This window comes from Macaca nemestrina, chromosome 20 (genome assembly GCF_043159975.1).
Source record: "Macaca nemestrina isolate mMacNem1 chromosome 20, mMacNem.hap1, whole genome shotgun sequence".
NCBI classification, from domain to species: domain Eukaryota; kingdom Metazoa; phylum Chordata; class Mammalia; order Primates; family Cercopithecidae; genus Macaca; species Macaca nemestrina.
The window spans coordinates 56,846,408-56,870,940 of record NC_092144.1 but is presented as its reverse complement, the minus strand read 5'-3'; the positions used below and the strand labels follow the sequence as shown (position 1 = coordinate 56,870,940).

At 51.9% G+C, this 24,533-nt stretch overlaps 1 protein-coding gene and 1 long non-coding RNA gene across 6 annotated transcripts in view; one reads left to right on the top strand and one right to left on the bottom strand.

Moving 5' to 3' along the window:
- Positions 1–11,961, bottom strand: part of LOC139360375 (uncharacterized) — a 27,814-nt gene extending 15,853 nt beyond the window's left edge. For 2 of the 4 annotated variants that reach the window (XR_011617713.1, XR_011617712.1), the window contains exons 1-2: positions 9,796–10,811; positions 1,228–1,335 (exon numbers count right to left, since the gene is read on the bottom strand). This is a non-coding gene — a long non-coding RNA (uncharacterized lncRNA). Of the gene's footprint in view, positions 1–282; positions 640–1,227; positions 1,336–9,795; positions 10,812–11,827 lie in introns of those variants that run through there. The other 2 variants (XR_011617711.1, XR_011617710.1) reach the window with 2 other exon arrangements.
- Positions 11,015–24,533, top strand: LOC105478684 (dishevelled binding antagonist of beta catenin 3). Of its 2 annotated transcripts, XM_071087223.1 has the most exons (5): positions 11,293–11,411; positions 17,390–17,868; positions 19,118–19,214; positions 19,379–19,531; positions 22,262–24,533. In XM_071087223.1, the coding sequence occupies exon 5, from the start codon at positions 22,438–22,440 to the stop codon at positions 23,656–23,658; it is 1,221 nt and encodes a 406-aa protein (XP_070943324.1). In that variant the 5' UTR covers positions 11,293–11,411; positions 17,390–17,868; positions 19,118–19,214; positions 19,379–19,531; positions 22,262–22,437; the 3' UTR covers positions 23,659–24,533. The 2 variants fall into 2 exon arrangements, with proteins under 2 accessions (XP_070943323.1, XP_070943324.1); XM_071087222.1 differs by lacking the exon at positions 17,390–17,868 and having other exon boundaries at positions 11,015–11,411.

Below are 24,533 nucleotides of genomic sequence, written 5' to 3'. Positions count from 1 at the left end.
CCATGGCCTTGGTCTCAGCACACAGCACTCTTGACTCATTAGTCTGTTGTACCAAGATGGAATTCATCTAAAAAGAGGACTGCCTGAAAAGAGGAAGGATGGAGGGGGTGGGGAGAGAGGACTGATGGGAGAGGAGTCTTGGAAGGAGGACGACCTGGGGTAGAAAATATAGAGGAGGATTGCCAGGAGACAAGAAGAGAAGGGAGAGGGAGGAGTAATGGAGGAGGAGTTGGAAACTGGGGAGAGATGAAAGGAATGTGACTGGAGGGTAGAGAACTTGGAGAAAAAGTAATCTCATGGTTTGTGATGACTGATTTTTTATTTAGTGGTGTTACTACTAATCCCAACTGTTAACAATTCAGGCTGGGTGTGGTGGCTCACGCCTGTAATTCCAGCTCTTCAGGAGGCTGAGGCAGGCAGATCCCTTAGATCTCAGGAGTTTGAGACCAGCCTGACCAACAAGGCGAAACTCCCTTTCTACAAAAAGTTCAAAAATTAGCCAGCCAGGTGTGGTAGCTTGCCCCTGTGGTCCCAGCTACTTGGGAGGTTGAGGCTGGAGGATCGCTTGACCCCAGGAAGCAGAGATTGCAGTGAGCCAGGATCACGCCACTGCACTCTAGCCTGGGCAAGAGAGAGACCCTGTGTCAAAAATAAATAAAATGCAGTTAGCCCAAGTCTGATCCATACTAGAAAACTGATATGCAACATTTAGTATTTTATTTTATTTTGATGTGATGTGATATATATTTCATATATAGAGAAGTATATATTAATTCATTTGTCTCACTGAGCTGGGTGATGCTGGGGACACAGTGGTGACTGAGACAGCCAAGGACTGCCCTTCATGGGGTTCGCCATCCAGTGGAGAGACTTACCTGCCCCTGGACAGTGATGACCCAGAATGGGAAGGGCTGGACTGGGGGAGTTTGGGAGGCTTGGGCAGCCTAGAATGAGCTCAGGGGTCAGAGAGGGTGGGTAGTCAGAGAAGACCTCTGAAGCTTCATCTTAGCGTTGAAAGACTGAAGGCGGAGGGAACGAACTGGAGGGAACACGTATCCACCTCTCTCTACCTTTGACTCCAGCCCTCCAGCTCCCCAGTTCTCCAATAACACCCTAACACATGGTCCTCAGGCTTCCACAGCTGAAGGCAAACGATCCGAACATGCACCTGAACAAGTTTTCTTCAGACTTGCAGCACGCTCTGACTTACGTGCTGCAAAGACCTACCTGAAAGCTGGGCATGGTGGCAGGTGACTGTATTCCCAGCTGCTTAAGAGGCTGAGGTGGGAGGATCGCTGGAGTCTAGGAGTTCGAGTCCAGTTTGGGCAACATACCCTAAAAAAAAAAAAAAAAAAACAGGAAAACGGGAAAGAATTTAGCAGCCAATTTAGGCTAATACTGGGAGCTTACTCTGGGATTTTCCAATTTGATTTGTATCAACTTGTCCATCTGATGGTTCCAGAGCTGCAGCTTTTTTTTTTTTTTTTTTTTTTTCCTGTGGCAGGGCCCCTGTTGCCCAGGCTGGAGTGCAGTGGCATGATCACAGCTCACTGCAGCCTTGACCTCCTGGGCTCAAGTGATCCTCCCGCCTCAGCCTCCTGAGTAGCTGAAACTACAGGCACATGCCACCATGCTGGCTAGTTTTTTTGTAGAGGTTTTACCATGTTGCCCAGGCTGGTCTCAAGTTCCTGAGCTCAAGCGATCTGCCTGCCTCGGCCTCCCAAAGTGTTGGGATTACATACATGAGCCACTGCGCCTGGCTGAGCCTGCAGCTCTTTGATTTGAAAATGCTAAATGAGCCTCAGTAAATCAAGGTATCCAAATGAGCAGGATACCTCTGAGGCATAGTTGCTAAGACTGTTGGGGAAAGGCTCTTAGACTCCATCCCCAGTGCCTATCCCTCTATTTAGTCTAAGGTCTGGAAGTGTAGGCAACATAGAGGTGAATCCATCTCCGTGACAGACCCAGGCTAAAAATGGATGGAAAAGACTATCAGACCTGATCTGCTGCTGTGTTGGCCACTAGTTAACATCCGGAGACCAGAAATGAGAGACATGATTCAAAAACGTTGAAATTCCTCAATTATAGGATTCCAGGAGATAGCGCACATCATGAGGATGCCGTGAAAGATAAAATCAAGGCCGTGCACGGTGGCTCACGCCTGTAATCTCAGCACTTTGGGTGCTGAGGTAGGTGGATCATCTGAGGTCGGGAGTTCGAGACCAGCCTGATTAACATGGAGAAATCCCGTCTCTACTAAAAATACAAAATTAGCTGGGCATGGTGGCGCATGCCTGTAATCCCAGCTATTCGGGAGGTTGAGGCAGGAGAATCGCTTGAACCCGGGAGGCTGAGGTTGTGGTGAGCCGAGATTGTGCCATTGCACTCCAGCCTGGGCAACAAGAGTGAACCCCGTCTCAAAAAAAAAAAAAAAAAATCAAATCCACCCAATGAAAACTTAGGGGCCTACAACTTAAATCATTAGAGACAAAAAGTTTATCCTATTAGGACCACTGGAACCACAAAATCTAATTTTGTTTGTTAGAGACAGGGTCTTGCTCTATCACCCAGGCTTTCATACAGTGATATGATCATAGCTCACTGCAGCCTCAAACTACTGGGTTCAAGCCATCCTCCCCCTCAGCCACTTGAGTAGCTGGGACTACAGGTATGAGCCACCACACCTGGCTAATTTTTTGTTTTTTAGGTAGTTTTAAATTTTTTATTATTTTTTGAGATAGAATCTTGCTCTGTTGCCCAGGCCAAAGTGCAGTGGCATGATCACAGCTCACTGCAGCCTCAACCTCCTGGGCTCAAGTGATCTTCCCACCTCAGCCTCCCAAGTAGCTGAGGCTACAGGCACGTGCCACCATGCCCGGCTAAGTTTTGTATTTTTAGTAGAGAAGGGGTTTTGCCATGTTGGCCAGGCTGGTCTCGAACTCCTGACCTCAAGTGATCTGCCTGCCTTGGCCTCCCAAAGTGCTGGGATTACAGGCATGAACCACTGTGCCCGGGCATGTTTTTTGTTATAGAGATGGGGTCTCACTCTGTTGCCCAGGCTGGTATTAAACTCCTGGTGTTAAGAGATCCTCTTGCCTCCACCTCTCAAAGTGCTGGGATTACAGGTGTGGGCCACTGCACCCAGCCTCAAAACCTAATCTTGATAGAGACACTTGTATATACTGTAAAGAAAAGGGACATTGGACTTGACACTATTTAGCTTTGAAATGCAAAAGGAATTTGAGTCTAAGATTCAGTCTTCCAGTGACTCACTTCCAGCCAACTTTCTCCTCTGTGTCTATAAGCATTCCTTAACCTTCAGGGGGAAATGACCATCAACCCCCTTAATGAGCATCCTGCCAGGGTTTTTATAGACACAGGGGCCACACACTCTGCCATAAACGTATTAGTGCCCACTCCCTACCTCAGTACACAACAATAATGGAAATGAGACCATAATTAGCCACATGGTTATGCCTGTCCAAGCCACTCTTGGGCTCGTTGGGCCCTCTACTACCCAGCAAAGTTTCTTACTCAGATTACTCCAATAATCCCTTTAGAAAGAGATATTCTATCAATGTAGAACAATAATATTTCTTTTTTTTTTTTTTTTTTTGAGACGGAGTCTCGCTCTGTCACCCAGGCTGGAGTGCAGTGGCGCAATCTCGGCTCACTGCAACTTCTACCTCCCAGATTCAAGCCATTCGCCTGCCTAATCCTCCCAAGTAACTGGGATCACAGGTGCACACCATCACAACCAGCGAATTTTTGTATTTTTAGTAGAGGCAGGGTTTCACCATGTTGGACACGCTAGTCTCAAACTCCTGACCTCAAGTGATCCACCTGCCTTGGCCCCCGAAAGTGTTGGGATTACAGGTGTGAGCCACCGTGCCCAGCCAAAGCCATAGTATTTCACATTCACAAGAGGGCTTATGTCTCCCAGTCCCTAATTCTGCCTTTGTTCATCCAGTCCACTAACCTTCCCACCACTCCAACCACCCTGTTCCCGAAACATCCACCTCTCCCTCAGACCCACATATCCAAGATCTGTGACTTACATTCCTGATTCTCTTTGAGCCTCCAACTCAACAAACATAGGGTGCATCTGGGAGGCTAAACCTCTTAAGGTAGAAGTAGATCCTTTCTTTTTTAGAATTAAAAAAATTTTTTTTTGTTTAAATAGAGACAAGATCTTGCTATGTCACCCAGGCTGGTCTTAAAGTCCTGGCCTCAAGCGATCCTCCCGCCTCGGTCTCCCAAAGTGTTGAGATTACAGGTGTGAGCCATTGCACCTGGCTCCCTTTTTTTTTTTTAACCAATTACCCCAAGTTGTGGAATAGAATTAGATCTTTTCATGTCCTTCTTGAAGCTGCCTTAATGTGTTCTGACACCAGAGGCCCACTAGGGCCCCCAACGCATTATTTGGAGCCTCCTACTATCCACTTCCATCCCCTACAACACTCCTGTCTGCCAAGAATCCCAATCATAACACCTGTAATTTGGGAGGCTGAGGTGGGCACATCACCTGAGGTCAGGAGTTCTAGACAAGCCTGGCCAACATGGTGAAACCCTGACTCCACTAAAATTAAAAAATTAGCGTGGTGGCCGGGCGCGGTGGCTCAAGCCTGTAATCCCAGCACTTTGGGAGGCCGAGATGGGCGGATCACGAGGTCAGGAGATCGAGACCATCCTGGTTAACACGGTGAAACCCCGTCTCTACCACAAAATACAAAAAAAAAAAAACTAGCCGGTCGAGGTGGCGGACGCCTGTAGTCCCAGCTACTCGGGAGGCTGAGGCAGGAGAATGGCGGGAACCCGGGAGGCGGAGCTTGCAGTGAGCTGAGATCCGGCCACTGCACTCCAGCCTGGGCGACAGAGCGAGACTCCGTCTCAAAAAAAAAAAAAAAAAAAAATTAGTGTGGCATGGTGGCAGGTACCTGTAATCCCAGCTACTCAGGAGGCTAAGGTAGAAGAATCCCTTGAACCCAAGAGGCAGAAGTTGCAGTGAGTCGAGATCACGCCACTGCACTCCACTCCAGCCTGGGTGACAGAGCGAGACTCTGTCTCAAAAAAAAAAAAAAAAAAAATCCCAATAAGAGTCCCAATGTTAAAGGATACCACAAGTCCAATACCTCAAGGCTGTAAATAAAATAGTCACACTGTAGTTCCTGCTATTTCCAATCCAAACACTACACTGGCCTCTATTCTAGAGCAGCCAACACTACCCACTTGACTGTACTAACATACCCTCTGCCTTCTTTCACACACCTGATGATCCACAGCCCCGTTTCCCTTTCCCCTGGAAAGTCAACAGTAAACATACGTAGACTGCTATGCCTCAGTGGTTCGTTGAAACCCCTACTTACTTTTTTTTTCTGATCCTGAATGCTAATTTGAAGGATTTGGTTTTCTCCTATAACTCCATTCTAATCCCATGCATAGATGATATCCTGTCTGGTCAGTTCATTCCAGCAGCTCATTCACTCACACTTCACACGTGCCCCAAGTTTCTGCAGTTATACAGGAAGTAGGAAAAACAAAAATCTGCCCCAAGCCCTTGCTCATAAAGGACAGGCTCATGTCGGTAATCCCAGCACTTTGGGAGGCCAAGGTGGGAGGATCGCTTGAGCCCAGGAGTTCGAGACTAGCCTGGGTAACATAGGGAGACCCCATCTCTACAAAAATAAAAAATAAAAAACTTAGCTGAGTATGGTGATGCACACTTCTAGTCCCAGCTACTCGGGAGGCTGAGGTGGGAGGATTGCTTCAGCCTGACAGGTTGAGGCTGCAGTGAGCTGAGATTGCACCACAGCACTCCACCTGGGCAACAGAGCAAGACCCTGTCTCAAAAATAAAATAAAATAAAAGATAATGAGTGTCTAGGACAAATTATAACTATGTAATTCATAAGAACAAGATTGAGGGCATGACCTTGCCCTTGAAGGCAAAACCTTATCCACACAGCATGCATCTATACCATTATTTATTTTGTTTTATCCAAGACTAAAAGGCAACTCCAGTGGTTTCTGGGCCGGTCATGGGTTGAATTTTGTCTCTCTAGTACCTCAGAATATGACCCTACTTGGAAATAGGGTCATTGCAGATGTAATCAGTTAAAAGGAGGTCATACTGGAGTAAGGTGGGCCCCTAATGCAACATGACTGGTGTATTTTTGTTGTTGTTTTTTGAGATGGAGTTTTGCTCTTGTTGCCCAGGCTGGAGTGCGGTGGCACGATCTCGGCTCACTGCAAATCCCGCCTCCCGGGTTCAAGCGATTCTCCTGCCTCAGCCTCCCAAGTAACTGGATTACAGGCATATGCCACCACACCCGGCTAATTTTGTATTTTTAGTAGAGACGGGATTTCTCCATGTTGGTCAGGCTGCTCTCAAACTCCCGACCTCAGGTGATCCACTCGCCTTGGCCTCCCAAAGTGCTGGGATTATAGGTGTGAACCACTGCGCCTGGCCAACTGGTGTCTTTATAAGAAGGTGGCCACGTAAGACACAGGGAGAAGCATGTGATGATGAAGGCAGAGCTTGGAATGACGCAGCCACAAGCCAAAGAATGTTAGAGATTGCCATGAGCCACCAGAAGCTGGGAAGAGGCAAGGAAGGATTGCCTGGGGAATTGGGGAATTGGAGCACCCTAACATGCCTTTGTTGTTGTTGTTGTTGTTGTTGTTGTTGTTGTTTTGAGACAGGATCTTGCTCTCTCTCACTCAGGCTGGAGTGTAGTAGCACGATCATAGCTCACTGCAGCCTCAAACTCCCGGGCTCAAACAGTCCTCTTGCTTCAGCCTCCCTACTAGCTGGAATGATAGGCATGCACTACCACACCTGGCTAAGTTTTTTCCTTTCTTTTCTTTTCTTTTTTTTTTGGTAGAGATGTGTTGCCCAGGCTGGTCTCAAAGTCCTGGCCTCCAGCGATCCTCCCCTCTCAGCCTCCCAAAGCTTTCGGATTACAGGTGTGAGCCACTGTGCCTGGCCCGGCCTCTGCTTCTATATTTACATATTTCTCTGACTCTAACGATCCTGCCTCCATCTTATAAGGAACCCTGTGATGATATTGGATCCACCGGGATAATCCAAGATAAATCTCCCTATCTCAAGATTCTTAATCACAAAAAGTTCCTTTTTCCATAAAAGGTGCTATATTCACGGGTTCCAGGGATAAAGATGTAGACATCTTTGGGGGGCCATTACTCTTCCTACCAGAGCACACATCAATAATCTTCTTATGAAATAATCACTCAAAGACTCACAAGGATTCTACTCCTATTGGGCCCTTGAGGACTCTAATCTATTACAATCGACATTCTCAGATATTATCAAGGACTAAGTACACACATGCTTGTCACTAACAGGTGCAAGCTGCCTTCCCTCCAAATACTCCACTACAGCCTCTTCATAATTTCTAAACAGGGAATTTAGTCCTCCGGAAAAGACATCGCAGGAAGACTAACCTTGAACTCAGATGGGATGGACCCTACACTATTGCAAACACCAGACTGTCCTGCCTTGGGTTCATATCTCAGAGATGAAGAGATATAAGACCTGTGCTGAATGGGAATCCACTGCCATTAGAGACCTCAGAGGGAGGCTCTTTCAAGAGCCCTGGAAGCGGACGAGGCTGCATCTGTAGACAGCTCTCCCAAGAACCTTGGGTCAAGTAGATGACATCATGAGACAGCCTCCTCCCGGAATCAGAAACTCCAGGATTCCCTGCCACACACACTATTTTAGAGACAGGGTCTCACCATGTTGCCCAGGTTGTCCTTGAACTCATGAGCTCACACAATCCTCCTGCCTCTGTCTCCTGGGTACTACAGGTGCATGTCACAGAGCCTGGCTAGGATTCTCCATTTTAATACCCACTCTGGTCCTCCCGTGCCTGCTTCTCATCATGTGACTTTTGCCTTTCATTTGTGTTCTCTCTATTTTATTTTTTTGAGATAGAGCCTCCCTCTGTTGCCCAGGTTGGAGTGCAGTGGCGTCATCTCAGCTCACTGCAACCTCCACCTGCCAGGTTCAAGCAATTCTCCTGCCTCAGCCTCCCAAGTAGCTGGGATTACAGGCGTGCACCACCACACCCAGCTAATTTTTGTATTTTTAGTAGACACGGGGTTTCGCCATGTTGGCCAGGCTGGTCTTGAACTCCTGACCTCAAATGATCCGCCTGCCTCTGCCTCCCAGGCTCAAGTGATCCTCCTGCCTCAGCCTCCTGAGTAGCTCAGACTACAGGCACATGCCACCATATCCAGTTTGTGTGCCATGTTTGGAAGCAACTGTTGCTTGTTGATTCTCCAGAAATCTTTCTCTCTCTCTCTCTTTTTTTTTTTTTTTTGAGACGGATTCTCCCTCTGTCACCCAGGCTGGAGTGCAGTGGCACGATCTTGGCTCACTGCAACCTCTGCCTCCTGGGTTCAAACGATTCTCCTGCCTCTGCCTCCTGTGTAGCTGGGATTACAGGTGTGTGCAATCACGCCTGGCTAATTTTTGTATTTTTAATACAGATGGGGTTTTGCCATGTTGGCCAGGCTAATCTTGAACTCCTGACCTCAGGTGATCCGCCCACCTCGGCCTCCCAAAGTGCTGGGATTACAGACGTGAGCCACCGCACCTGGCTGATTCTCCAGAAATCTTTTGGCATCGTCATTAATAAAAGCATCAAGAAGTCAGAAAGGAAATCTTCAGAATTGCTACAGCTCTTTGGACTCCAGTAACCAAGGATGTCTCTTCACCTCCTTCTTGGAATCCTCCCACCATCTGCTGCTCTCTGGTCTCACACCTTCATTTTTTTTCTCTTATTCTCTTTTTAGTTATCTTCCTAGGAATATCCATCTTCAAATGCCTGGTGACCAGAACCCTAAATCAGCTCCAGGTTCAACACTGTACTTGGCAAATGACTCAACTGATCTTGTACATACAGCAGGGATGGAAAACTAATACTGATGTCATTCCCAGACACTTATCAATCCTTGATTGTCTCCCTATTGTTGGAAAATTAGGGCAGTGTAAGAGAACCCCCCCTTTTTTTTGAGACAGAGTCTGGCTGTATCTCCCAGGCTGGAATGTATTGGTATGATCTCGGCTCACTGCAACCTCCACCTCCTGGGTTCAAGCGATTCTCTCGCTTCAGCCTCCCCAGTAGCTGGGATTACAGGCGCCCACCACCATGCCTGGCTAATTTTTGTATTTTTAGTAGAGATGGGGTTTCACCATGTTGCCCACGCTGTTCTTGAACTCCTGATCTCAGGTGATCCACCTGCCTCGGCCTCCCAATGTGCTGGGATTACAGGCATGAGCCACCACGCCTGGCCCTCAACTTTTTTTTTTTTTTTTTTTTTTTTTTGAGACAAGATCTCACTGCTGCCCAGGCTGGATTGCAGTGGTGTGATCATGGCTCTCTGAAACCTCTGCCCTCCCAGGCTCAAGTGATCCTCTCGCCTCAGCTTCCCAAGTAGCTGGGGTTACAGGCGTGCACCACCACACCCGACTAATTTTCTATTTTGAACAAGAGGAAGACTGAATAAAGGTTGTCTCTACCAAATTTTAAGACATTTTTTCCCCTGAAACTTACTAGATTAGTTTTAAAACGTATTTATCAAACCCTTCTGTGGCTGTTGATCCATGGAAGTCATTGCTCCAAGTACCTGATACATTTCATTTAATCCTCAGAACAACTCTATGAGGCAGCCAGTATTATGATCCCGTGATCAGATGAAGAAACGGTGGCACAGAGAGGTTAAGTTTTCCAAGGTCACACAGTTGTAAAGTGACAGATCTGTGACTCACCCCGAGGAAGTCTGGCTCCTGGAGACTTTGCTGTCTGTCGCCACTATCAATTTCTCTCCATCTCACCACCAGAAGGTCACTTCGTGCACGCGGAATCATAAAAGAGGGAATATCTCGTATGATCTTCTGGGCCTTGGCTTTTAGGGAGCCAAGGTCTGTCTGAGAGATGAGTGTGAATATTAGAGCTAGGTCTTGGAAGTTGGTAGAGGCAGGCTCGGCGTAGTGACACAGGTTGGCCGCCTGAGGGTGCCCCAGTCCTGCTCGCGGAGCCTGGAGACAGTGGGAAGCCTTGGAAACGAATGTCAGGCTCAGACTCCTAGGACCAGAGAACGTTGAGAATAGAGCATCATAGAAGGCTGAGAACAAAGCCCCTTAGAACGTAGAACAAAGGCCCCTGGAATGGAAGAATGATGAGCACACAACCTCCTAGCACCTGGGAGACAAAAGCTGCTTAGACTCTCTTCTGGTCAAAGCATAGAATCTTCCACCCAGGGTCTTATAATTCCAGAATTTGGAATGCAATGGATCTCAGACTCTTAGCAGCAAGACCGGCTACATATTTGGCCTAGTGCAAAGTGAAAATAAGGGGCCCCATGCTCAAAAACTAAAAATTTCAAGACAGCAATTGCAGAACATTCAACCAAGCGCGAAGACCCTTCTAAGCGGATTCCAAGCCGGTGAATCCGGCCCTACGTAGAAACAATTTTATCGGAGGACGTCCGTCTGGTTTTACAGCTGAGTGTCTGGGAAGGCTTCTTGGAAGAGGAGGCGAAGTCAGGGCTCGACCCCCTAACCCTTTTCTCCCCCTGCGCAGCCTCAGAAGCTGAAGGCTAGGCGGGGTGGGGGGATAGGAGCAGCTGCCAAACTGTCACGTGGACCAATTCCCTATTTATAGATCACCCTTCCCCTCGCGCCGGACAGTCCAATGGTAGCCAGAGCTCGCCCGCAAAAGGGTGGAACCTGCTGCAAGACCGGCCAGACACAGACCAATGGCATTGAAGCAAGGGCGGGCTTGTTTCATTGTGACGCGTAGAGGGGCGAGGCCAGGGCCCCGAGGCAGTTGCTCGGAGGGGGCGTGGCGAGCGGAGTGAGTAGGCAGTTGCGAGCATGCGTCGTGTTGGGCGGTGCGGTTGCACGGCCGAGCGTCTCCGTCGGGGAGGTTATTCGCCAATAGGCGGCAGTTGCTCGGTCGCCGGGGGCGTGGCCATGCAGATAAGGCGCGGGTGGGCGGCCCAATGGGCGGGCGCCTATGCAGATGAGACGGTGACAGCCCGGCCAGCGGGCGGGCAGGCTGCTGGGGCGGGGAGGTGGGACCGGGAGAGGGGTGGCCGCGGGGCCCGGCCGGGCTGGGGCGGGGGGCTGCAGCCATGATCCGGGCCTTCTCGTTCCCGGTGAGCCCTGAGCGGGGACGGCTGCGGGGCTGGCTGGAGGGTAGCCTGGCCGGGCTCTGCGAGTTACACTGGCTCCGGGAGAGGCAGGAGTACCGCGTGCAGCAGGCGCTGCGGCTGGCCCAGCCCGGAATGGGGGGCGCCGAGGCCGAGGACGAGGAGGACGCTGATGAGGATGAAGATGCGGCGGCGGCGCGCCGGGCCGCAGCAGCCCTGGAGGAGCAGCTGGTAAGGGGCCGCCTGTCCGTCCGTCCCTCCACCCCCGTCTGTCTGTCTGTCTGCCTCAGTTGGATGCTCAGACACCCGGGCGGGGGGGGGGGTTGGGGACCCGGGTAGGCAGGGAGTGAGAAAGGACAGGGGGTGGGGCTGGAGACCCCGGAGTTCCGGCGGCGGGCCGGACCTGGCCTCCCCGCCCCCAAATCGGGGGAGGGGAAACTGCATCGCCCCCACTGGGGCCTCGTGAGAAACAGGCCCCATCCGTTACACCCCTTCCCCAAAGATAATCCTTCTGGGCGCCAAGTATGTGCCAAACCCGGGACCGGGTACTTTGCAGGCGTTGTCTTCTTGCAGCTTGGGAAACAGGGGGTGATAGTCCCCATTTAACATAGAGAGAAATTGAGGCTCAGAGAGAGCAAGCGACTCACCCAAGGTCACACAGCCAGGCTCCAAACATGCCCTTATCTGGGCCCCGCCACAGGGCTCCATCTTCCCTAAGTCCTGGTGTGCTTGGAGATCTCTGGAGAGGGCGGGGTGGGAGGAGGGGAATCTGAGGGCCTCCAGAGGGAGGGACCACTGCTGAGAGAAAGCTCACAGTCCCTGAGGACCCCCCACTGGGCTCTTGACCCTTTGATGACGCTTCCCTTGCTTCCTAGCTGGCCCCAGCTCTCCTTGACCCAAGGGGAGGCAGGTCGAGGCAGCGCCTGGGGGAGACTTCTGGCCTCTGGGTGTTCTCATGGTGGAAGATGGACAGAGGTCTCCGGAATGACTTGAGGAGGCCCATGCCTCTCCCCTTTCTATGTCATTCCTTGAGTCTCCCGACCTCATGCCGGGGTTCTGTCACTGTCTCCGTCCTGCCACATCCCTGTGACTTTCTGTGTCTGCTTCTCTTTCTTCATCCTGTCTCTCTGTCTCTGTGATCTCTGCGTCCCTCTGCGTCTGTCTCCGTGGCCTTCCCTTCCTGCCTGTCTGCACCTCGCTCTCTTCTTCTTGCCCGACGTCCCAGGCTCAGTCTCTCTTCCCCTCCCCCCAGCCCGCACACCCTGGCTCCACCGCAGATCCCCATCCCCAAGCCTGTGTGTGGCCAGAGCTTCCCGTTTCGGGAAACCTGAGCCGAGGTGGCAGTGGAGGGGGCTCTCCCCGCCGCTGACCTCGACTGCCCTCTCCCCAGATGGGGACTGGGGAGGAAGACTGAAGCCAGACTCCCGGGGCTGCACGCCCGGCCCCTCCCCCTCTCAGGAGTGGGACCCCCCCCCCTGCACATTCTTTTCTGGAAACAGAAACAGCTGTGGGAGTCCCCACCCCCTCCCAAAGTTAGAGACGGATTGTGGGGGCCTTCGCTAGCTCCCCCCACCCCAAGCTGGCTCGGCTTGGAAGGCGCTTTCCATCCTGACAAGGAGAAAGCGAGGCATGAGGATGGGGTAGCTGTGGGTAGCTGTGTCCTCTCCCGCTCTGCCCTTGGTCTCTCCCCTTTTCACCCTTCACCTTCCCCATCTCTGCCCTTCAGTCTCCCTCTCCTCGGTCCCTCTGTCCCCTCCTCCCCCCCAGCCCTCTGTCCTCCCGGCATGAGATGGTAGTGAAGAGGCCTGTCCCCCCCACCCCCCAGTCTCTAGGCAAAGCTTGTCCCAGCATCAGGGAGGAGGCGGTGGCAGGCGGGGGGAGGAGGAGGAGCAGTGAAGCGCTAAATATAAACTTCTCTAGTGCTGGGGGTTCCTGGGTCCCTCTGAAGAGCGGGTGAGGGCTTCTTCTGATCCCCCAGCCCTTGTCTTATGACTTACCCCCCACCCCCAGCCCCTGCCAGGAATACACTTCCTTCAAGGCAAGAAAGACTGAAGCCAGACTTGATTTCTTTCTAATAGGAATGATGGGAATACCAGGTAAAGATCAGGGGTGTTGCAGAGAAGAGAGGCAGGAATCCTGGGTGAGGACAGGGGCTCCCTGGGTCCTGCTTGTTCTCAAGAAGGAAAAAGGTCCTTTTCAGCAAGAAGAATTTAAGTCAGACTTGCGGAAGGACTTCCTAATAGAGATAAATGGGCATTGGATACCAATGAGGGGCACGTGAGGGGAGAAACAAGGGAAGTTTGGGCAAAGGGGTCTCCAGGGGTCCTAACCGAACTCTTATTAAGCCTGCAGAGAAAGGATGAGGGGCACCGTAGGGAGGCAGGGAGCCAGACTCAGGCCAAGGACTTTCTAATCTTTTAAAGATTCATCCTTTTGCAACTGGAAGGAAAGAGGCCAGACTTGCAAATAGAGGGGTGTAGACTTGGAATATTTTCGGGGGGGTGCCTAGGCGCTGGAGAGGATGAGGCATCTCCTGTCTGTCTCCTTAATTTCTGCTCTTCCTTGTAATGGAAGAACCGGAATTAGACTTGGCAGAACTTACCGAAAAGTCCATCCTTTCGCGTTTATTTATATATTTGTAAATGATATATTTATTTATTCATTTATTTTTAGAGACAAAGTCTCCCAGGCTGAAGTGCAGTGGCGCAATCATAGCTCACTGCAGCCTCTAACTCCTGGCCTCAAGCAGTCCTCCTGCCTCAGCCTCCCAAGAGGCTAGGACTACAGGTGCATGCCACCACACTTGGCTAATTTTTTTTTTTTAAGATATGAGGTCTTGCTATGTTGTTCAGGCTGGTCTCCAACTCCTGGGCTCAAGCAAACCTCTTGCCTCAGCCTCTCACAGCACTAGGATTGCAGGTGTGAGCTACTGTACCTGGCCTTTATTTGTTAATTGAGACAGAATCTTGCTGTGTCACCCAGGCTGGAGTGCAGTGGCATGATCTCAGCTCACTGCAACGTCCACCTCCTAGGTTCAAGTGATTCTCGGCCCACTGCAACCTCCACCTCCTGGATTCAAGCGATTCTCCTGTCTCAACCTCCCAAGGAGCTGGAATTCCAGGCATGCACCATCACCCCTGGCTAATTTTTGTATTTTTAGTAGAGATGGGTTTTCACCATGTTGGCCAGGCTGGTCTTGAATTCCTGGCCTCAAGTGATCCTCCCACCTTGGCCTCGCAAAGTTGTTGGGATTACAGGCATGAGCCACTGTGCCCGACTCCTACATTTATTTTTAATTAAACAATGGAAACATTTTCTATTTTCCTTGTAAGAAATTCATAGCCTTCCTGTAATCATACAAACTGGCATTTATTATGTGTCAAAAGAAACTCATTTAATCCTCACAATAACCTCCAGGAGATGGTGTGCTATGATGCCCAGTTATAGATAAGGAAACTGAAGCCCAGAGAGGTAAAGCCACCCACCCAAGGTCACACAGCTGGGGAGCAGCAGAGCTTAATGTGATGCCAAGTCATGCCTCCTTAAACATTTCCTTCTACCATCCAGTCCCCCCATTCCTCCCTGGAGCCCCTAAATCCAACCTTTCCTCTGAGGTCACCATCATTGTCACCTTACTGTCACCTCCCAGACCTCTTCCAACATATCTCCTAACAGAAACTGTTTAGATACCCAAAAATATGGAGCTTTTGTCAAAGCTTTGCATTTTACAAATTCTAGTTTCTTGGGTGAGGTCCCAGAGACTATGCCAGTCAAAGTGTGGCCCCCTGGCCAGCAGTACCACATCACAAGGAACTTGTTAGCCATATAACTACTTGGGCCCGACTGCAGGCTGAAATCGAAAGCTCTGGGAATGGGACTCAGTCATTTGGGTTTTCACAAGCCCTCCAGGTAATTCTGAGTCACTCCTATATATATTCTGCACTTTTCTCTTTCTGCTCAATGCTATATCTTGGTAATGATTCTATATAGAAATTTGACTCATTCCATTTCAACAGCTGTATAGTATTCCATTGTATCCATTCATTCCTTCATCTCATAGTTCTTTTTAAAAAATAGACAGCTGGGTGCAGTGGCTCATGCCTGTAATCCCAGCGCTTCAAGAGACCAAGGCGGGAGGACTGCTTGAGCCCAGGAGTTTGAGACAAGCCTGTGCAACACAGGGAGACCCTGTCTCTCCAAAAAAATACAAAAACTAGCGGGGCGTGGTGGCACGCGCCTGTAGTCCCAGCTACTTGGGAGGCTGAGGTAGTAGGATCACCTGAGCCCAGGAGGTGAAGTTTGCAGTGAGCCGTAATTGTGCCACTGCAGTCCAGCCTGGTGAGACAGTGAGATCTTGTCTCAAAAATAAAATAAAAAATACCAGGCACAGTGGCTCACGCATGTAATCCCAGCACTTTGGGAGGCTGAGGTAGGCGGATGACTTGTGGTCAGGAGTTCGAGACCAACCTGGCCAACATGATGAAACCCTGTCTCTACTAAAAATACAAAAATTAGCCAAGTGAGGTGGGACATGCTTGTAATCCCAGCTACTTGGGAGGCTGAGGCAAAAAAAAAAAATCACTTGAACCTGGGAGGCGGAGGCTGCACCACTGCACTCCAGCCTGGGCAGCAGAGCTAGATTCTGTCTCAAAAATAAATAAATAAATAAATTTCATATATATATATATATGGGGAGAGAGACTGGGTCTCACTATGTCGCCTAGGCTGGTCTCGAACTCTTGGCCTCAAGCGATCCTCCCACCTTGGCACTCCCAGAGTGCTGGAATGACAGGCATAAGCCACCACACCCAGCCCATTAAGTATTTCCTGAGCACCCACTTTGTGCCAGGCACAGTTCTAGGCACTGGGTGGGGGTACACCTGTGAGCAAAACAGACAGAAATCTCCGCATTCCTAGGGCTGACATTCTAGTCAGAGATTCAACAAACGAATGACACTTTGATGTATTATTTTATTTTATTTTAATTGTTTTTGGAGACGAAGTCTCATTGTTGCCCAGGCTGGAGTGCAGTGGTGTGATCTCGGCTCACTGCGAGCTCCACCTCCCTGGTTCAAGCAATTCTCCTGCTTCAGCCTCCTGGGTAGCTGGGATTACAGGCGCGCACCACCACACCCGGCTATTTTTTGTATTTTTAGTAGAGACAGGGTTTCACCATGTTGGTCAGGCTGGTCTTGAACTCCTGAAATCAAGTGATCCTCCCTGCCTCGGCCTCCCAATGTGCTGGGATTACAGGCGTGAGCCACCAAGCCCGGCCCAATGTATAATTTTAAATCAAGAGGTCATTCCTGATACGTAGAAAAACCTCGAAAAGCAGGGCAACAGGGTGCACAATGACAGGGGAGCTATTTTGGAAAGGTGTCAGAGAAGAGATCGGGTCACCAAAGACCTGAATGAAGCAAGGAAGGTATGTGGGGGAAACATTCTCCCGAGGTAGGCGCATCCGTGGTATGTTCGAGGGACGGTGGCGAGGCCAGGCGTGGCTAGAGGGGAGTGAGTATTGCCAGTGATTTGTGGGGGACATGACATGGGGGACATGGGCGGTCTGACAGATTTTTTTAGCTACTTCCTGATGCCGCACAATTCGGCTGCTTTTTTGAGTTCCGCTCAAAGATGACTTCACCGTGAGCGTCTCAACATGCCCAGGGCAGGAGCCCAAAGTAGAACGATTTGTTGACCTTCCTCGAATAAACAGGCCCAGATGGGGGCTTCTGTTCTCGGGGGAGGGGAGAGGCTGGGCCCTGGAGAGACTGGGACTGCGGGGGGCGGGGGTTGTGGCTGCCGGGGAGCCGGCCAGTCTTTCTGCCCTAAATAGGCAGGGCTGGGTGCCTGCCCTCCTAAACCCTCCTCCCTACTTCCCTCCCTCCTGCCGTCCAGACAAGCCGCTTTTGTCTGAGGGTCAGCCGTCAGCCTGAGGCTGCCTGCTGCTACCCAGCCTCACTCAGACCCATGTGAGGCTTCTTCTGCCTCTGACCCTCTCTTTTCTAAAATGAGGTTAAGTCCTAATGTCCTGGAGACCCCATCCGTGTTGCTTCAGCCCTTAGGCCACCTCTTGTCACGGTCACTCCCCTAAAAGGGCTTTCACCTTCATTAATTCACATCTGATGAGAAGTGCTCTTTTCCCGCAGCAAGAAGCACCCGGGGTAGACTAATGGAAATTTCTTTTCCTTTTTTTCTTTTTTTTTTTTTAGACAGAGTCTGACTCTGTTGCCTAGGCTGGAGTGCAATGGCGCAATCTCGGCTCACTGCAACCTCTGCCTTCTGTGTTCAAGCAATCCTCCCGTGTCAGCCTCTCAAGTAGCTGGGACTACAGGTGCAAACCACCATGCCCCGCTAGTTTTTGTATTTTTAGTGGAGACGAGGTTTCACCATATTGGCCAGTCTGGTTCCAACTCCAGATCTCATGTGATCCGCCCGCCTCAGCCTCCCAAAGTGCTGGGATTACAGGCGTGAGCCCCTGCGCCCGGCCTGACTCCTGGAAATTTCTTATGGCGATAAGGAACGGTAGACCCACTGGAGCTTCCTGGTGGGAGTGGACCAAAGGCAGAAGGAGGATGTGGTCTCTGGGGCAAAGGAACGCGCTGGGGATGGCTGCTGCAGTACCAGTAAGGCTAGACTCACAGGACTGTCTAGGAGGCTTGGAGGTTCTTTCTGAAGGGAGAGCAAAGAGGTATAGTGGTCAGTCTGTTTTATCCATATTGGGGAAAGAGGCAATCTGCAGCAGGAGGGACTTAAGGAAGACTCACAAAAGGACCTTCTGTTGGTGATAAGGGGCAATGGGTGTAGCTGAAAAAAAAGGTCAAAGACAGGGAAAGCCTGGGCGAAGTGGCTCACACCTGTAATCCTGGGACTTTGGGAGGCCGAGGCGGGTGGATCACCTGAGATCAGGAGTTCAAGACCAGCCTGGGCAACATGGTGAAACCCTACCTCTACTGAAAACACAAAAATTATCTGGGCATGGTGGTGGGCGCCTGTAATCCCAGCTACTCAGGAGGCTGAGGTGGGAGGATTGCCTGATGCCGGGAGGTAGAGGCTGTGGTGAGCTGGGATCATGCCACTGCCCTCCAGCCTGGGCGACAGAGTGAGACCCTGTCTCAAAATAAATAAGTAAACAAACAAACAAATAAAGTAAAAAAAGAAAAACTTGAGGCCGGGCGCGGTGGCTCAAGCCTATAATCCCAGCACTTTGGGAGGCCGAGACGGGCGGATCACGAGGTCAGGAGATCAAGACCATCCTGGCTAACACGGTGAAACCCCGTCTCTACTAAAAATACAAAAAATTAGCCGGGCGTGGTGGCGGGCGCCTGTAGTCCCAGCTACTCGGAGGCTGAGGCGGGAGAATGGCGTGAACCCGGGAGGCGGAGCTTGCAGTGAGCCGAGATCGCGCCACTGCACTCCAGCCTGGGAGACACAGCGAGACTCCGTCTCAAAAAAAAACAAAAAAAACAAAAAACAAAAAAAAAGAAAAACTTGGAGAAGAAGGCAGACCTATGACTAAGGGATCTGGGGGTCATGGACACCACCTTTTAGTAGTAAACTGTCCTTACAACAATCCCTCAAGTTAGACTCAAGGAGGGACATTCTAATCGGGGTTGAGGGGCTCTGAGCACAAATTGGAGGGAGCAACTGGTAAAGAGAGGGCAAGAGATGGGGGTTTTCTGAGGCCTCATCACACCTAAGAGGGAATGAGATGAGGCTGCAGCATGAAGGACTGGAGTTAGACAGTCAGATGGACTTTCTAATGGGGATGAAGGGACGGAGATCTTGAGGGGTTCCTGGGATTCAGGTACTGCTTTTATCCTTTTGAAGCAAGAGCCTCATTGTCAAAGTGAAACTCTGTCCATAAGCTCATGGAATAGGGGACCAGTTGGCAGAGGACTGGGGGCCTTCTGACCATCCTTCTCTCCCTATACCTTCAGGAGGCCCTGCCTGGGCTCGTCTGGGACCTGGGCCAGCAGCTGGGAGACCTGAGCCTGGAGTCTGGGGGCCTGGAACAGGAAAGTGGGCGCAGCTCGGGTGAGCATGGATAGAGGGGTAGGGTCTGCCTGGGATGCCTCCATGTTCCCTGTATCCCTATTTCTCAGGCCCTCCATGCCTCTCCCCATGCCATCTCCTCCTTTCCCCAGCCCTGGTTTTCCCACCCAAACCCCCTGAAGTCTCTGCTTCTCTCGGAAATTCAGGCTTCTATGAAGATCCCAGCTCCACGGGAGGTCCAGATTCACCACCCTCAACCTTCTGTGGGGACAGTGGCTTCTCTGGATCCAGCTCCTATGGTCGCCTAGGTCCCTCTGAGCCCCGGGGTATCTATGCCAGCGAGAGGCCCAAGTCCCTAGGTAAGGTGGGTGAGGGTGGGACCCTGGGACCAGGGAAAGGACAGTAAGAGTACGGTTGTGGGCACAGACTTCCGAATCGGGCCTGGATTCCAATTCCTGGTGCGACATTTCCTTTTCACGTGATTATGAGCAGGTCTCTTATTTCTGGGCCTCTGTGTTTCCATCTGTTAAAATGAAATATGGCTGGGTGTGGTGGTTCACGCCTGTAATCCCAGCACTTTGGGAGGTGGGCAGATCACTTGAGGCCAGGAGATCCAGACAACCTGGCCAACAGAGTGAAACCCCGTCTATATAAAAATTAGCTGGGCATGGTAGCGAACACCTGTAATTCCAGTGACTTGGGAGGCTGAGGTGGGAGGATCGCTTGAACCTGGGAGGTGGAGGTTGCAGTGAGCCAAGATTGCGCCACTGCCCTCCAGTCTGGGTGACAGAGCAAGAGTCTGTGTCAAAATAAGTAAATAAATAGGCTGGGCACACTGGCTCTTGCCTGTAATCCCAACACTTTGGGAGGCCAAAGCAGGTGGACCATCTGAGGTCAGGAGTTCGAGACCAACCTGACCAATATGGTAAAACCCTGTCTCTACTAAAACTACAAAAATTAGCTGGGCATGATGGCCTGTGCCTGTAGTCCCAGATACTCTGAAGGCTGAGACTGGAGAATTGCTTGAACCCGGAAGTGGAGGTTGCAGTGAGCCAAGATGGAGCCACCGCACTCTAGCCAGGGTGACAGAGTGAGACTCCGTCTCAAAAATATTATAAATAAATAAATAAAATAAATAAATTAAATGGGATAATAACAGTGCCTCAATAGCCAGGCATTGTGGCATATGCCTGTAGTCCCAGTTACTTGTGAGGCTGAGGCAGGAGAATTGCTAGAACCTGGGAGGCAGAGGTTGCAGTGAGCTGAGATGGTGTCACTGCACTCCAGCCTGGGTGACAGAGCAAGACTCTGCCTCAAAAAAAAAAAAAAAAAAAAACCAACCAAACACACACACACACACACACACACACACACACACACAGTGCCCGCCCCAAAGGGATATTTTTGAATATTCAGTGAGCCTCTGCTCTAAGGCATTGGACTTGGAGCATGGCAGTCACTGGTAAACAGGAACTGCTGTCTTTCATTCATACAAGTAAGTTTTTGAGCCTCCACTATGTGCTATCTAGCAGTATCCAAGGAGCAATGAACAAAATGAACACTAATGAACAAAACAGGCAAATCCCTGCCCTCAGGAAACTGCCAGCCTATCGGAGGAATAAATAAAATACAGGATAAATGGCCGGGCGTGGTAGCTCACGCCTGTAATCCCAGCACTTTGGGAGGCCGAGGTGGGTGGATCACGAGGTCAGGAGATCCAGACTAGCCTGACCAACATGGTGAAACCCCGTCCCTACAAAAAATACAAAAATTAGCTGGGCGTGGTGGTGGGCGCCTGTAATCCCAGCTACTCAGGAGGTTGAGGCAGGAGAACTGCTTGAACCCAGGCGGCAGAGGTTGCAGTGAGCTGAGATCATGCCACTGCACTCCAGCCTGGGCGACAAAGTGAGACCTCATCTTAAAAAAAAAAAAAAAAAAAAAAGGGTTAATAAGCAAAATATCCAGGGTACGAGATAATGCCATGTGCTATGACAAGAAATAAGCCCGGGGAAAGGGACTCAGAAGTGTCCCTTTGAGTTTGGGGAAGGAAGTGCAATTTTAGAAAATAAGGCCAGGGAGGGCCTCGCTGAGACTGTAACATTTGAGTTGTGCCCTGAACTAAGTGAGGGAGTGGACCTAACAGATATCCAGGAGGAAGGGCATTCCGGGAATCTGGAATCTGGAATGGGAAGCACAAAGGCTCTGAGGCCAGAATGTGACTGGTGCGTGATTTCAGGAGGCCAGTGTGGCTGGAGTCCTATAAATAAGAGGAGAAGGGTCAGCCCGGTGGCTCATGCCTATAATCCCAGCACTTTAGGAGGCTGAGGCAGGAGGATTATTTGAGCCTGGGAGTTGGAGACCAGCCTGGGCAACACAGTGAGACCCCATCCCCCCAAAAATGAGCAGGGCATGGTGGTGCGTTCTTGTAGTCCCAGCTGCTCAGGAAGATAAGGCGGCAGGATCCCTTGAGCCCAGGTGATGAAGACTGCAGTGAGCTATGATCACGCCACTGCACTCCAGCCTGGGTGACAAGAGCAAGCAAGAACCTGTCAAAAAAGAAAGAAAGGAAAGAGAAGGAAGGAAGGAAGGAAGGAGGGAGGGAGGCAGGGAGGGAGGGAGGGAGGGAGGAAGGAAAGAAAGAGAAAGAAAGAAAAAAAAGAAAGAAAGGAAAGAAAGAAAGAAAGAAAGAAAGAGAAAGAAAGAAAGAAAGAAAGAAAGAAAGAAAGAAAGAAAGAAAGAAAGAAAGAAAGAAAGAAAGAAAGAAAGAAAGAAAGAAAGAAAGAAAGAAAGAAAGAAAGAAAGGAAGGAAGAAAGGAAGAGAGAGAAAGAAAAAGAGTAAGATGTTGTGAGAGTGGGAGAGGCAGAGTCATTGTCTGGACAAGTCACGCAGGGTCTTGTAGGACCCTGTAAAGATTTTATTATGAATTTTACAGGAAGGAAGGTGTGAGAGCAGGGTTTTTGCTGTAATGGGCATGGAAGGGAGGGAGGCAACCCCCCCCTTCCAGGCTGGATGGGAAATGGGAAAGGACTTTGAGAGCCCCTCCACTCTCTTCCTTTTTTTTTTTTTTTTTTTGGCCTTCCTTCCCTAGGAGACGCCAGTCCCAGCGCTCCAGAGGTGGTGGGCGCGCGGGCAGCAGTGCCGCGGTCCTTCTCAGCGCCCTACCCGACGGCAGGGGGGTCCGCCGGCCCGGAGGCCTGCTCCTCGGCGGAGCGGCGGGCCCGCGCCGGGCCCTTTCTGACGCCCAGCCCCCTGCACGCCGTGGCTATGCGCAGCCCGCGACCCTGCAGCCGCCCTCCCACCGACTCGCCCGACGCGGTGGGCGCGGGGCGACCCCTGGACGGCTACATCTCGGCGCTCCTGCGCAGGCGCCGCCGCCGGGGGGCGGGCCAGCCCCGGACCAGTCCCGGGGGCGCGGACGGCGGCCCGCGGCGCCAGAACAGCGTGCGTCAGCGACCGCCCGACGCGTCTCCGCCCCCCGGCAGCGCGCGGCCCGCGCGGGAGCCTTCGGTGGAGCGCGTCGGGGGCCACCCCACCAGCCCTGCCCCCTTGAGCCGCGCCTGGGCGTCGTCGTGGGAGTCGGAGGCTGCACCCGAGCCGGCTGCGCCTCCCGCTGCCCCCTCGCCCCCCGACAGCCCGGCCGAGGGCCGCTTGGTGAAGGCGCAGTACATCCCGGGCGCCCAGGCGGCCACCCGAGGCCTCCCCGGTCGCGCCGCCCGCCGCAAACCACCGCCACTGACCCGCGGCCGCAGCGTGGAGCAGTCACCGCCCCGGGAGCGTCCCCGGGCCGCCGGCCGCCGTGGACGCATGACGGAGGCCTCGGGCCGCCGGGGCTCGCCCAGGGCCCGCAAGGCCTCGCGCTCTCAGTCCGAGACCAGCCTGCTGGGCCGCGCCTCCGCGGTCCCGTCCGGGCCCCCCAAGTACCCCACGGCGGAGCGGGAAGAGCCTCGGCCGCCACGGCCACGCCGCGGCCCAGCGCCCACGCTGGCGGCCCAGGCCGCAGGGTCCTGCCGTCGCTGGCGCTCCACTGCGGAGATCGACGCTGCTGATGGGCGCCGCGTGCGGCCCCGAGCCCCGGCGGCGCGTGTTCCCGGCCCCGGCCCGTCCCCGTCAGCTCCCCAGCGTCGTCTGCTCTACGGCTGCGCGGGCAGCGACTCAGAGTGCTCGGCCGGGCGCCTGGGGCCCCTGGGACGCCGGGGGCCTCCGGGAGGCGTCGGCGGGGGTTACGGGGAGAGCGAATCGAGCGCCAGCGAGGGAGAGTCACCTGCCTTCAGCTCTGCCTCCAGCGACTCAGACGGCAGCGGTGGCCTCGTGTGGCCGCAGCAGCTGGTGGCGGCCACTGCGGCCTCCGGGCCCGGGGGCGGAGCAGGTGCAGGGGCGCCCGCCGGCCCCGCCAAAGTCTTCGTGAAGATCAAGGCTTCCCACGCGCTCAAGAAAAAGATACTGCGTTTCCGTTCGGGTTCTCTCAAGGTCATGACTACAGTGTGAGTTTGGGGATTTGCTTGGGCTCCCCCTTCATGGCCTCTGCACCTCCACACTCTCAACCACTGACCCTTCCACATCTACCTTCCAAAGACCATCGTTTTCTCTGCTTCCAAAGACCCCCCTCACTCTCCCCACTCCTAGCAGTCTTGGTTGAAAAGGCTCCCCCACCACTAGCGAGAGGAATGGGGAGGAGCCCTGTTTGACCCAGTTCAGCTTCTAGCTTGGAAGTCCTTGGGCAAGACAGTTCCCCTTCTCTGGGCGTCACTTTTCTCATCTGTACAGTAAGTGTCCATGTATGCAAAAGGGGTAATTTGGTTTGAATTTCCCCGTTTTAGTTTAGAAGCCTAGTCTGTTTGTTCCCCTTCACCACTCTCTCTCTCATTCCTGATGAGCCCTCTCATTCCTCCTTTCCTTGCCCAGCTATGGCCCCCTCTCATTCACAAAGTGCCCCCTCCATGTCCCTGGACCTTTAAGATATCCATCCCCTTGGCACCCTGGTCAGAGACTCTGTGTCTGACTCAGGTGGTTCCTGCAGAGTGCCCTGGGAAGGGAAGGAGCACTGATTTGGGGGTTTTGAGGGTCAAGTAGGGGTTGGCAACACCTGGAAAGAAGGACTCTTTCACCTCGATCCCTGGACAATTACGGAGGATTCGGAGGTAGAAGAGGGGAAGGAAGATGGTTTCTATCTCATACCCCCCACTCCCTGTAAGAGGGAATGGGGGAAGCCTGATGACCCTCAGCTGTTCCAATCTAGTATTTTTTTTTCTTTTTTAAAATTACTGTATTTATTATGACGATGGTGACTCCCCAGTGCAAAGGGGGGCCAGATTCTGTGTGTTTCTCTAACCTCTTTGTAAATAAATGCACAGTGTTACATA